The sequence below is a fragment of the Ovis canadensis genome, chromosome 7, assembly GCF_042477335.2.
Source record: "Ovis canadensis isolate MfBH-ARS-UI-01 breed Bighorn chromosome 7, ARS-UI_OviCan_v2, whole genome shotgun sequence".
Taxonomy (NCBI): Eukaryota; Metazoa; Chordata; class Mammalia; order Artiodactyla; family Bovidae; genus Ovis; species Ovis canadensis.
Genome location: NC_091251.1, coordinates 46,241,410 through 46,255,469, shown reverse-complemented (window position 1 = coordinate 46,255,469; position 14,060 = coordinate 46,241,410). Strand labels below are relative to the sequence as shown.

Sequence of the window (14,060 nt, the reverse complement as noted above, 5' to 3'; positions counted from 1 at the left end):
ACAAAAGGCACATGAATAAATAAGGCTCATAGGCAAAAAAAGAACCTTAATACCTTCTACAAAAATTAACTCAAAATGGATCACAAATTTAAAAACAAAAACTATAACACTTCAGGATAAAAACACAGGAGAAAAATCTCTGTGACCTTCAGCTAGATGGAATTCTTAGATATACCAAAAGCACAACCCATTTAAGAAATAATTGACAAATTAAACTTCTTCAAAATTAAAAACTTCTGTACTGTAAAAGTCACTTCTAGAAAAGTGGGAGAAAAGCTGGGAGAAAAGGTTTACAAATCACTCATCTGACAAAAGACTTGTATTCAGATTAAAGAACTCTTACAACTCAAATGCATTATGCTAAATGAAAGCAGCCCAAATTAAAAGACTATATACTATATGATTCCACTGACATGACATTATGGAAAAGTCTAAACTATAGGGCTGGAGAATAGATCAGTGGTTGCTAGAGGTTGGGACTGTGAATAGGTGTTGACCACAAAGGGATAGAATGTGGGAATTTTATGGAGTGATGAAATAATTCAAATATATCTTAATGATGATAATGGTTACATGTTTCTGTACATCAAAGACTAGATTTTACTGTATGTTAAATAGAAAATACTTAAAGTATGTCTTTTAAAAAACTGAATAGTAATGAAATTAACTTGCCAATCCACAGAGAGCACTTTATTCAGATGCAAAACAACTTTCTGTACCTATTAAAGAGTTAAGAAAAGCTCCAGAGAGGAAGTTTACCTGTGCTGGGACTGCAGTCTTTCCAGTGGTTCAGCCTTCTGTTCAATACCTTCCTGAAATATCAGATCTGCTTTCTTAAAGTTTTCTCTAGCTTCATATTCTTCAGCCCATGAGATATAAAACTGAGCAAGTGAAATGCCAATTCCTTGGTTATGTAAATAACTGTACATATCCAAAGGTTCATTGCATAAATGCCCCTGTAACAAATTAAAAACATTAGCAGTTAACCAATTTTTCTTCACATATTGTCTGTTATGTGCCGGTCACTGGAGATACAATACGTAGTTTCTGCACTGAAAAAAATATTATCTATTATAACACAAGATTATAAGGAATATATTGGGAGGACCTAAAACACATTTACACTAATCCCTTACCTGACAAAATTAAGGAATTAATTTGTAAGAAAAAAAAATGGGGAAGAAAGCTTTCAAGAATACATGACATTTGAGTGTGGCCCTTAAGGAGAAATAAACTTATATAAGGTAAAGAGTGGGAAATGAAGTGCACTCTAGGCAGAGAAAAAAGCATAAGCAAAGACACTGAAGACTAAGATTGTGGAGGTGTAGGCGAGATAGAAGTTTGGGGAAAAAAGGTGTGACCGGGCTTGAAAGTCAAGCTCATCAATTGTAAATATACCTGATAGTCAATGTTATATGTGTTGGGGTAGGAGAGCTATAAGCAAAGAAATGACATGGTCAAATCTGTATTTTAAAAGGGACCTTATTAAGACCAGCCACAATACAGATAATTCTAGCAGCAAAAAGGGAAAGGGAAGGGATCGGTAAAAATCCCACACCACTAACAAGTTTGATATATTTTTTCAGTCTTTATTTTTCTCTTGAGGAAAAAAAAGGAACATGTATCATTTTTCCATGGGATAAAAAGATTTTTGTCATTTCATAGTTTTAATCATAATTAAATATTTTTATTCCATTTAACTGTGCATCATTCATTTTTCCATGCTGCTACTTAATTAATATGTTTGAATGGGTGAACAATGTTCCATCTAGTAGATCTTTCATCGTTTAACTATTCCCTTATTTTCTGGACAAACCACTTCTACTTTTTCCCAATTGTAAATAATTGTGTAATGAATACCTTTAAGCATATTGCCTTTCACATTTTACATTATTCCCTTAAGATAAATTCCTATAAGTGGAACTATGTTAAAAAGTAAATTGCTTTCTAAATGGTTATACAAATTTAAAATGTTAGTAGTTATTTCCAAATATAATTTCATAGCTAATATTTATTTTTAAAAGTTTCTACTTTCATATAAAAATAGCATTTCAGTGTTCTCATTAAGAGTTCTTTTACTACTGCAGAGGATAACATGTTCTCCTGTTCATTTACCACATGTATTTTCATTCATATCTTTCTGTTCCTGATTGTCTAGCCTTGGTTTAGTCCACCTTGTATGTTTTACCATACATCTCAACACTTTCCCTCTTTCTCTTCTATTACACTTACAATTAATTGCTTACCATCTGTCTTCCTCAATAAAGTAAGTTCCACAAAGGCAGAAAACATTGCTCTCTACTACATTCTAGTCCCTACCCACGGTCTAGTAGAAGAAAATGAAATGTTCCATTTTTATGTTTAACAAAATCCATTAGTATCTTATAGTTTAATTTCATAGTAATTCAGTAACAGAGTTTTTCTGCTTATTCAAATTAGAGATGTTTTCCCACATGTGACGATATTTCAAGCAAAGTAATAATTCTCAATGTTTATCACTGTAAGAGCAAGTCCTTGATATCTATTACTACATAAATAAAGTTTAAAATTGACTGCACTTCAATAATGGTTTTCTGAACAGCTGTGGTGCAGCATGGGGCAGTGAATACAGTTTGGGTTATTCCAGAGTGCTGAATAAGATCACTTAAGAAATATATAAAAGGATAAGATGGTTAGATTAATCAATTCAAAAGTTAAACATATCTTTCTGGTAACTCTTAAAAAGCCAAATTAAAACCATTTTAAACTTTTAACTAAAAATACTGGATATTTTCTAAGAACAAGTTTTTCCTTAGCTAGATTTTAGTTATCCTTTATAAAAAGGACTGGAGAAAACTTTCTGCAAAGCAAAAGAGTAGTGTCAGGAGCCCATCTTTACTCCTTTTGACTAAGAAAGAAAGCAAAATAATTTAATAGGCACCTTGTTTCCCAGGTACAAAGTTTAGATTACTGCTGATCACTCTAGGGCTAATAATTTGAATTTGAGGGTTTTTTTTTTTTTAATGTTGAATTTGAGGGTTACCTAGACCAGTGCCTCTCCAATTACCTGTAGTGAAGGGGACAATTTTAGGCGTGTGTGTTTAAAAGTTTCCATTGCGTTGTGGACTGATATTTTTTTAAAAGACAATAAAAATAGAAGTTATAAGAAAAATGATGCACATAGATGCACAACATCAAATGTCAATAAAATTTCTAAACGCTTACTCTCAATTTTTGTATTTACCTTGAACAGTCTACAGATCATTCTTTCAGGAGCACTGGCTTAGATTATGCTTTTTACTCTACGATAATCATTACTCTTCACTACAAACATTGTATTAACACAAGTGAACAGAGAAATTATTCCAATTACTACTTTTAATAGCTTCAACTAACTATAATCATAGAAACCTGGGATTAAATGTCGCTTTAGAGGTTTATTTAGTTCAATCTTCTAGTAAGTCACGTATAAGAATATTATATAAAATACAATGAACAACAAAATCTATTAGTTCACCATCAGGAACCATAGTCTCACTAACAAATCTGGTTAGCATTCTTCGTGTGCCATCCTTTCTTATAAATTCCCATAACTACTATCCCTAAGGTAATGTCACCAGCTTACATAAGGATGCCAAGATATGTCAAATGGCCTGCAGAAATCAAGATAATTATGTCTTCAAGATTCATTTAACGATATTAATAATTATTTTATCATATTTTAGCCATAAATATAGAGGTATATTTTAGCCAGAAAGCTTATTAATTTCCAGTGTTGGTATTTTATCATATTACAATGATTGTTGAAAATAGTCTATTATTTAGAATTACTTGACTACTTATTTTTAATTTTTTATATATTTTATTTAAAGTTTTTATCCAAAATCTAATTCTATTACCTAAAATTCTATTCTAAATATTTACCACTTGCCTTTTTTCTTTAAAAAAAAAAATTACTTATTTATTTAGTTTTGGCTGCATCAGGTGATCTTTTTTTCAGATGTGTGGGCTTCTCTCTAGTTGTGGTGTGCAGGCTCAGTAGTTGTCGTTTGTGGGGTTTGTTGCCCCATGGCATGTGGGATCTTAGTTCTCCAACCAAGGACTGAAACTGTGTCCCCTGCATTGGAGGATAGATTCTTAACCACTGGACCACCACCAAGTCCCCAGTTGCTTTTCTCTAATCTCTTTTAGGATAAAAGAGAAGAGTTAATGTCTAAGAAACTCTGGTCATCATTTTTATAAAGAAGATGTTTTCATAAAAAATCCTCAAAAGTGTTCTTAAAAGAACTACATGTCAAGTAAGACAGTACAAAGTGGTCAGGTCAATAGTTTTAATTATAGCAACATACTAAATGAAAAAAAAATGAAAGAGATAAAATATAAACAACACTGTTTTTTATGGTGATGATTCACAAAAAGGGAGAAAGGAACAGCAGAATCACCTACAAAAGATTTTCCCAAACAATTGTACTACCACCATGTGCTGGTTCCTATATGTCCTCCCCGAGTACAGCTGCACGGCCTAATGATGATTAAAACCAATAAATAACCCATTCCTAGAGAGAGATATACAGGCCTTATGGTCACTTTTAATGGGTTAAAAAAATTCTTGTAAAATGCATCTCTAGATGGAAACAATTTTGAGTATTTATGGAATGTTTAATATCTACTGAACAGCTCAGTTTTTGAATGTATAAGATACCTATTGAGAAAAATCTCTTAATTTAATAAACTCAGATGGCACTTCAGAAAGACTTACCAGCTTAAGCCAGAGACTAAGAAATCGGGGATCATTATAATATCTCTTTTCTCCTTGTAGCGCTTCTACAGCTCTTTCTAATAATGTTGACATATTGCTTTCCTTCCCACCCTGAGGATAGTTTTGCTCTGTCCAGTTAATATATCTGAATAGGAAGAGAGGAAATGAATTATTTTTCAAGTTTAACATGTCTTGTTCCAAGATCCATTCTGGACTTTTCAAAGCAGAAATATCTAATATGTTGACAATGTTTATTTAGAGGTTTTCAGTGACATGTCCTAAACCTGTATCTCTCAGACTTTTCTAAATATTGCTAACATGTACCTGTGGGAAAAAATGAGGATGGTGGCAGATGGGTATAGCTCACAGTCACACCTTAGGAAGATACACTATAATTATTCTGCTTCTTTGTGTCTCAAAAACACTACTCTCTACTCTAACACACTGCTTCACACAACTCAGTTTGAGAGGCATAGCTATAAGAACTCCATCTATTAAGTTTCTATTGCCCTGTTAAATAAAAAAGACTCACCTATCCCAAACATCTAGAGGGTCATTTCCAGCATAAAATCGAATTTCAGATTCAAATGCCCTGAAATTTAAACAGAAAATGTTAGCATAGGCAATAGTGATAACAGCCAAATGAACGAGTGTCACCTTTATTTTTATTCATTATTAAGTATTTAATATCAATCTAGATAACTGTACTGGAGTTTGAGAGCTTGTTAAACAGAAAGAAAAAGAATAGAAATAATGAGGATTCTGTTTGATAACATAACTGGAGAGACAAAATATGAAGAAATTAAGAGAAATTTCAAGACAACTTATAGAAAACTATTACACAGCATTTAAAGCTCTGGAACAAGACTCCCAAGGTTCCAGTGCAGCTCCACTAATCACTAACTGAGTGACATTAGAAAAGCTATTTAAACTCTGCTTTCAGTTACCTCATCTGTAAAATGGGAATAATAATACGATCTATCTTATTAGGTTGATTAGTCTTAACTGTAAAGTATTTAGACAAAGTAAGTAGTTAAGTACTCAATAAATGACACCCATTACCTTTATATGCATATGATAGTACTGAAGAAGCTAAATATACACACACACACATAAATATATATCCAGAAATAAGACTCTTAAAGAAGAATTCCATGGATAACATTAGTCAAAGAAGAATTAGACCATATAAAAATTGGAGGAATGTTTCAGAGAAAGTGTGAAATATGACTTTATAAAGTGCTTACAAAGGCAGAGGGCTAAGATGAAGTTAAAGATTGACCAGTCAGAATAGAGGGGAAGTATTATGTAATAAACCACAATTTAAATAAACAGTGTATCAATAATAACTGTATAAGGGGTTATGTTTAACATAAAGAATAAGAATAGTCCCTGACACAAAAGACCCTTAAACTCTAATAAGAAAGACAGTACATAAATGAAAAATTAACTAACAATACAGAGCAGTATATTACAACTGTCAAGAATTGATAGTAAAGGCTTTATAATGTCAAAAGGAGGTGTTATAGAAGCAGTCGTAGAAGGTGGGACTTTGAAGGAAACATAAGATTTCAAAGAAAAAAAGAGTTTTACAAGAGAGAGGGAAATCAGTATTGAATAAAGTTGTCAAAGTCGGAGAGCTTATCCAGCTATAACATAAAGTCAGTATTGGGAATAAATGGAGATATCTGAAGAGGTAAGAGAATGCTTTAAATGCAAATTTTAAGAGCTTGGATTCTGGCTGTTCAGCCAGTAGTGGTTCTTCAGTTGGAGAGTATCTTGAATATGCTAAGTAAAGATTTCAAAAAGATTAATCAGGTAACACTGAAAAAGGCTGAGACCTGGGACCCTTGGCGACAGTGCTTGCACCTGGACAAATGTTTTCTGGAGCAACAGAATATAAAGAAACTATAAGGGAGTAAAAAATAACTGTGTACATGAGCAGTTGGAACAAATTTTGAACAAGATATAAAAAGACCAAAAACCCAACTGCTACTTCTAAGGTGTCCAGAGCAAAAGCAGGGTACTGCAGTATAATCCCTGCATACAGCAAAAGCAAGGGGGTGGGCAGATCACCCAAGCCACCCCTCCAGCCCAAACCTTGGACCTGCCCCTACCCTCACTCCCTTTAGGGAACAAGCTGGCCCCACGTTCAGGAAGCAAGCAAGGGAACCTGTTACTTGTTTTTGATCCCTGCAGCTCTAGTCCCAGTAAAGCCTTGCTTGAATGTCTTGTCTGGACTCTTATCAATTTCTACTGATTAAAGAATCCAAGAACCCTGTTTGATAACAACAGTATAATAACAGGAGAAATTAGAAAAGGGGCCACAATTGTGTGACTAAAATGGTGATTTAAGTATGAGATAACGAAATAAATGAAAAATAAAATTCAAGACAATACTGATAAAAATCAGCAAACCTCCAAATTTATCTATGGATTCAATGCAATCCAATTCAAATTCTAGCAGTCTCTTTTCTAGAAACTGACACAATGATTTTAAAATCTGGAAAAGCAAAGGACTAATAATAGCTAAAAGAATTTTGAATTCTACCTGACTTCAAGTCTTATTATATAAAGCTAATCAAGACAACATACAAGTTGTCTTTCATACAACCTGATGAAAAGGTAAACAGATCAATGGAACAGCATAGAGTCCAGAAATGATCCACACATGCACAACCAAATGATTTTTGACAAAAGCCCCAAAGCAATTTAATGGGGAAAGACAAAAAACTCTCTTCAACAAATGAAGGCAGAACAACTAGATAGGCATACGAGGGTAGGGACGGAGGCATAAGACCTTTTATTCTAACCTCACACCATGCACAAGGATAAATTTAAGATGAATCACAGACTTAAATATAAAAGCTAAAACATAGCTACTAGAAAAAAAAAAAAAGAACTACAGGATTTTTTCCTTTTTTCAAAAAAAAGGACCTTTTAGGCAGGCAAAGATTTCCTAGAGGAGACACAAAAGGTACTAAAAGAAAAACACTAGTTAATCAGACACCAAAATTAAACACTTCGGCTTGTCAAAAAGTACCACCAAGAAAATAGATAGCCATGAACTGGGAGAAAATATTTTAACACATATATTTGATAAGGGACTTGTATACAGACTACATAAAGAACTCTTGCAGTCCTATGCTTAGATGCTCAGTCATGTCCAACTCTTTGCGACCCCATGAACTGTAGCCCACCAGGCTCCTCTGTCCATGGGGATTCTTCAGGCAAGAATACTGGAGTGGGTCGCCATGCCCTCTTCCAGGGGATCTTCCAATTGTAAAATAAGGCAAAATATCTGAACAAATGCATCACAAAAGAAGATATATAAATGGCCCATAAACAAGTAAATAAGTGCTCACTTCAGTAGTCACTTGGGAGATGGGAAGTATAACCATCATGAGATACTATTATACATCCACCAGAATGGCTAAAATGAAAAAACAACAACAACAACAACAACATCACACTAAATATGGGAATGGATCTGGAGCAAATTGATTCTAATCTGTTTCTGATAGGAGTGTAACATGTTACAACCTTTTTGGAAAACAAACACTTATTCTCTGACCTAGCAATGTTATTCCAAGAGAAATGACAATCTATGTCCACAAAAAGTCTTATTCAGAATGTAAATAGCAGCTTTACCCACAAAACACATAACTGGAAAGAATCCATTTGTCCATAATTGATAAAGGGATAAACAAATGAAATACTACTCAGTTAAAATTTAAAAAGGAACAATCTACTAATACATGCAACATGAAAATGCCTTAAAAACATATTGAAAGTACTATATGATTCCATTTATATAAAATAGTAAAATAAAACTAACCTATGGTGATAAAAATGTGATCACTGGTTTCTTCATGGAGGAGGGGAAGATTGATTGGGAAGGTGCAGGAGAGAACCTTCGGAGGAAATAAAAATGTTCTGTCTTGAAATGTGTATCAAAATCACCTAAGCATACTTAAAAATCTGAGCCTTTCACTGCATGCAAATTATACTTAAAAAAATTAGGGGCTTCCCTGGTAAGAATCTGCTTGCCAACACAGGGGACACAAGTTCGATCCCTGCTCTGGGAAGATCCTACATGCCTTGCAGCAACTAAGCCCGTGTGCCACAACTACTGAGACCGAGAGTCACAATTATTAAAGCCCATGGCCTAGAGCTTGTGCTCAACAAGAGAAGCCACCTCAGTAAGAAGCCTGCACACTGCAACAAAAAGTACTCCCTGCTCACAACTACAGAAAGCCTGCACACAGCCACGAAGACCCAGCACAGTCAAAAGTTTAAAATAATAAAAAATAGATTAAAAAAAAAAATCACCAATCCCTAGCAATCGACTAAATCAATGAGTATGAGAGAGCAGTGAGGTAAGATCATTCAGATTAATTCATATCATTAATCAAAATGGAGTAGAAAAAGGAAGGTCCTACATGAGAAAAGATCCAGTATTTAATACACTAGTGAAATATTTATCTCATCATATGTTACAGGTAGATAAAAAGACATTTAGAAAGCAAGTAAGAGATGTAGACAGTAGTTAAATAATGCTGGAAAATCTGAATATGGAATGAGAACAGAGGGCAAAGAACAGAAACTTAGGTAAAATCAAGTAGGAAGCCAACAAGCAAAAAGGAAGAATAGTTAGTGAAGTGGAAAAACTAGTACAATGTCACAGAATGTCATCAAAAAGATTTAATAATAGAACACCATCTGTGAAACAAAACCATAAAATCCAGTGCTTTTAAAGAGTCAAAGAGATGATCAAGGGTATTCATTACATTAGATCAAAGTTATGATAATTTTCTGATAATACAAGAATTCTTTGGTCACGAAACTGCAGGTAGAAACCAATACTTTGGTTTACCTTTTTGAAAAGAAGTGTATTTATCAAAACATTTGTCAAAGGACAGCAAGTTTTATTGTTCACTATACTGAACAATAGAGTGGTATTTTTCAGCTTTTCATCACCCTGAGTTCCTTAAATTCAGTTTCTCCAAGGCTTACATTTTCTTTGGAGACCACTATTTCTTTTGCATACATTCTCAAAAATATGTTCCTAGAACATTAATAATTGAGTACAAAGGATAAACAGATGCACTCTCCCTCAGTATTCAGAACACAAAGAAGCAATTTCATTAATTGATTAGTCTCAAAGAGTTAATTCTGTTTCAGGATTCAGAATGACATAATTCTTTTGGTAAATACTATAATATGATACTTGCTTTACTTATCAGTTCCCCCTGTATAAGAAATATTTCTGTTGATACAAGAGTTTGGCTGCTCCACAGTGAAATGAAATCCTATAGCTCTTGTTCTTAAGTGCACTCGAGGGGATCTTTAGATAGCTGTTGTGTGATAAGAATGCAGGAGAGGAACAGATTCTCAGACTACCAGTTTTACCAATTTTTGAAGAGTAGTTTAGTACTTCTTATGCCATCCTGCATGGGTCTATGCCCACATTAACTACCACAGCTGGGGATGACTGGTGGAGCCCCAGCCATTCTACACACCGTTTTTGTTGCTGAAGAGTAGTGTTACAGGCAGATTCTTGCTGCGCCAGTGCTCCCTGAAGTGTGGACATGATCCGCCCCTGCCTTAAAGGTTGGACATTTTCTTTACTCAGCTCCCATTCATCTCCCTCCAAGGACATGACTTCACTGTGGAGAGAGAAACAAAAGTAAATCTCATACTAACACTGAATTGTTATAACATTGGATTATTGTAAATGTTTTCAGAAAAGTGATAATTCATGATCTCTGGGTTAAAAACAGTGGGCTGGCACATTAGTAGTGTTATTAATGTTATACTCCTAACCTTCTGAGTCTATTTGTTTCCAAGTTCAAGGCTGCAGTATTACCTAATGGAAGAGAGAACATGGCTACAGTATTGTGAGCAATATCCTAAGAAGAAAGTTTATGACAGGAAGAAAGAAGGGAAAAAAATATTATAAATTTGGCAAAGCAGACAAAAGTCAGATTGATACCTATCACTTGTTTAATTTAAAATTAGCAAAGTGTTTACCATACTAACCCCATGTTTCAACTGATTACTTAAAACTGAAGTTTATATATATAGGTAGCCCAGAGTAGAAGCAGACAAAAATACAGTTTACTGGTCATAAATGCCTCCTCCAATTATGTCAATTCTATGGGGGGAATCCGCAAAAGCTTTTTGGAGGTAATCACCACAAAGGGTATATACTGTGAACTTCAGAGCTCTACAATTCTCGAAGAGAAGCTTACTTCTGGCTAAGAGATGCTATTTCTGTGTTTAAAACAGAGACAGACAGGCACTATTCTTCAAAAATAAAGTGAAAGTTTTGTGTGACCTCAGTCTAGACGAGAGCTAAAAACTCCCTTCAGGAAAACAAACTGTAAGTGATTAATAATGCAAGTTGTAACTACTCTTATCTTTTTAACTATTTTGTGTAAATGTAAGGGCCATGTCATTTATTTTTCTATTCTCATAATCTAACACAGGATCTAACAGTAGTAAGCAGTGAATAAATATTTATTGAGGTTTCTAGATTTCTTCTCTTAAAATAGCAATTAAAATATCTGTTAAATGTCCAAAATTGAGCTGGGATTGCTTCCTCCCTCCCTTCTCCTCCTCTTGCCTCCTCAAAGACCTGCTTCTTCCCTCATCTCAAATAAACGACAATTTCATTTATCCAGCTCTCAAGTAAAAAATCTTAATGCCAACCTAGACATCCCTCTCACATCCCCCAGTCATCCAGCAAGTCCTGTTGGTTCCACCTCTAGAACGTATCCAGAAATGAACCTTCTTCTCAGCATCTCCACTGTTTTCAGCCTGGCTCAAGCCACCATCTTCTCCTGCCAGGACTATTTCAATAACGTCTAAACTGGTCTCTCTGCTTCCATCCTTTTCTACCTTTAGTCTTTTCGATACTGCAGCCAAAGTGATCCTGTTTAAACCCATGTCAGATCATGTCTTTCTTTTGCTCAAAACCCTCCAATAACTTTCAACTACAGAGTAAAAGCCAAGTCCTTACAATGCCTGCATCTTCACCTTTTTTACTTCATTTCCTTTTATTCTCTGGTTCATTCTGCTCCAATTACTCAGCCAGTGCCCCTGCCTCGCCCAACTCTCACCCTCCAGCCTTTGTACTTCCCCCCAGATCAATGCATGACTAACTCTTGAGTTTCCTTCCAGTCTTGACCTAAATGACACCTTTTCAGTGAGGCCCTCTGTTCAAAACTATCAAAAATTGCACCAACCGTCCTCCTCCCCAGTTTTGTTTGTTTTGTACCAACCACTGTCTACCTTTTGGTTTATTTATCTTGTTTTCCCTACCCTCATTCCACCCAGAACTTAAGCTTCATAAGGATAGGGATTTTTGTGTTTTTGTTACACCTAGTACTTTGTAGGTGGTTAATAAATATATCTCGCATGACATCACTATATTTAAAATGGATAACCAATAAGGTCCTATCCTATTGCACAGGGAACTCTGCTTAATGTTAGGTGGCACTCTGGATAGGAGGGGAGTTTGGGGGGGGAATGGATACATGTATGGCTGAGTCCTTTGGCTGTTCACCTGAAACTATTACAACAGTGTTAATTGGCTATACTCCAATATAAAATTTAAAAAGTATATATATCTTTTGCATGAATTAAAGAGCTCGTAAAATGACATTTATCTAAGTACTGTGTGGTTGTGGTAGTGCTCAGTGGTGTCTGATTCTCTGTGACCCTATGGTGTGTAGCCTACCAGGCTCCTCATCCATGGAATTTTCCAAGCAAGAATACTGGAGCTGCCATTTATTGCTTCAGGGGATCGTCCCAACCCAGGAATGGAACCGAGTCTCTCTTGTGTCTCTTGTATTGGCAGGCAGATTCTTTACCACTGTGACACCTAGGAAGCTCATAAATACCGTGTACCCCCTAATGAGAACGCACATAGAATTTCAATCCAGAAGAGCTTGCTGCTGCTGCTAAGTCGCTTCAGTCGTGTCCGACTCTGTGCGACCCCACAGACGGCAGCCCACCAGGCTCCTCCGTCCCTGGGATTCTCCAGGCAAGAACATTGGAGTGGGTTGCCATTTCCTTCTCCATGAAAGTGCATGAAAGTGAAACGTGAAAGTGAAGCCGCTCAGTCATGTCCGACTCTTAGCGACTCCATGGACTGCAGCCCACCAGGCTCCTCCATCCATGGGATTTTCCAGGCAAGAATACTGGAGTGGGGTGCCATTGCCTTCTCCACAGAAGAGCTTATATATGGATAAATAAGGAAGAGCAGCAAGCATGCAGAAATGGGCTTTTTAGATTTCTAACTATGCTAACTTAAAGACAGCACCTACCATGTGCTAAGCACTTATTTGGAGGCAGTTACTTTACAAATACCCTGAATTCTCCCAGAACTCGGAATGGTAGGTAGCGTTAACAGCAGCATCTTCCATTTAAAGACGTATCCAAAGTCACAGAGTTAGCGAATGGCTGGGCTGAGACACAAACACAGACCACAAATTCCAAGCCCTTTGGACCCTTGGGGTCCCACAGCCTCCTTGGCTTTGCAACTGGATGCAGCAGGATTCTCACGCGCCCTCAGCGCACTGAGGTCAGTGCTAACCCAGTGCCTTCACCTCCACTCCTCACGTCCAGTTCCAGCAGGGAGGACGATTCGGTCGGGCCTGCTCTTCTCCTGGACTGCTCTCAGCGGAGCCTCTGTCACTGCCAGGCACCCTAGAAGCTCGCAGGCCCAGCTCCCGGCCGCCCTTCTCCGGTACCTACCTCGGAGCACCCCTTTGCTTCTGCATCGCCGCCATCCTGCATTCCCGGCTTAGGGCTTCGTCCTCCCGCGGGCCTTTCTTCAGAGCCTCAGACCGCCTGGGCCTCCTTCTGCAACCTGCCCTTCGAGGCACTGAAGCAACCGGAGGGTGCTCCCCGAAAAAGCACGCACCTAATTCCCTCACGAACCAGCCACCCCAAGCTCTCACGCCCAGCCGCCAAGTTTCAAATTTAACGGTCCCGCGCGGACAACGTGCTACGCCCCTCCGCTCCTCCCCGCTCGTTCCCAAGGAATCCTGGGACTTGTAGTTTATCCCGGGTTTAGTCAATGCTGTCGCGGTGCATAGTGGGAGTGGTAGTTTCCGGGGACTGTGGCTGTCCAGGTGCCGCAGGCTTAGCGGGTGTAAATTCAGGAGGTGTAAATTCTCAACAGGTGCTTTCTGCCTCCAGGCCTTAGAGCTAATATTTGAGCCAAGCGAGGAACATTTTAAGCATCAGAATTCTCTGATATAATGAGCATAGTGAGATATCTCTGAGTGCTTGCGCTTGACCTGATTTCTGG

The 14,060-nt window shown here is 36.8% G+C and overlaps 1 protein-coding gene across 1 annotated transcript in view; it reads right to left on the bottom strand.

Moving 5' to 3' along the window:
- The window catches only part of BUB1B (BUB1 mitotic checkpoint serine/threonine kinase B), a 50,588-nt gene extending 36,854 nt beyond the window's left edge, over positions 1-13,734 (bottom strand). The window contains exons 1-5 of the mRNA XM_069596029.1: positions 13,502-13,734; positions 10,261-10,407; positions 5,271-5,330; positions 4,739-4,883; positions 760-956 (exon numbers count right to left, since the gene is read on the bottom strand). Coding sequence (XP_069452130.1) covers positions 760-956; positions 4,739-4,883; positions 5,271-5,330; positions 10,261-10,407; positions 13,502-13,536 — 584 coding nt within the window. The 5' untranslated portion in view covers positions 13,537-13,734. The remainder of the gene's footprint in view (positions 1-759; positions 957-4,738; positions 4,884-5,270; positions 5,331-10,260; positions 10,408-13,501) is intronic.
- Positions 13,735-14,060: the final 326 nt, after the last annotated feature.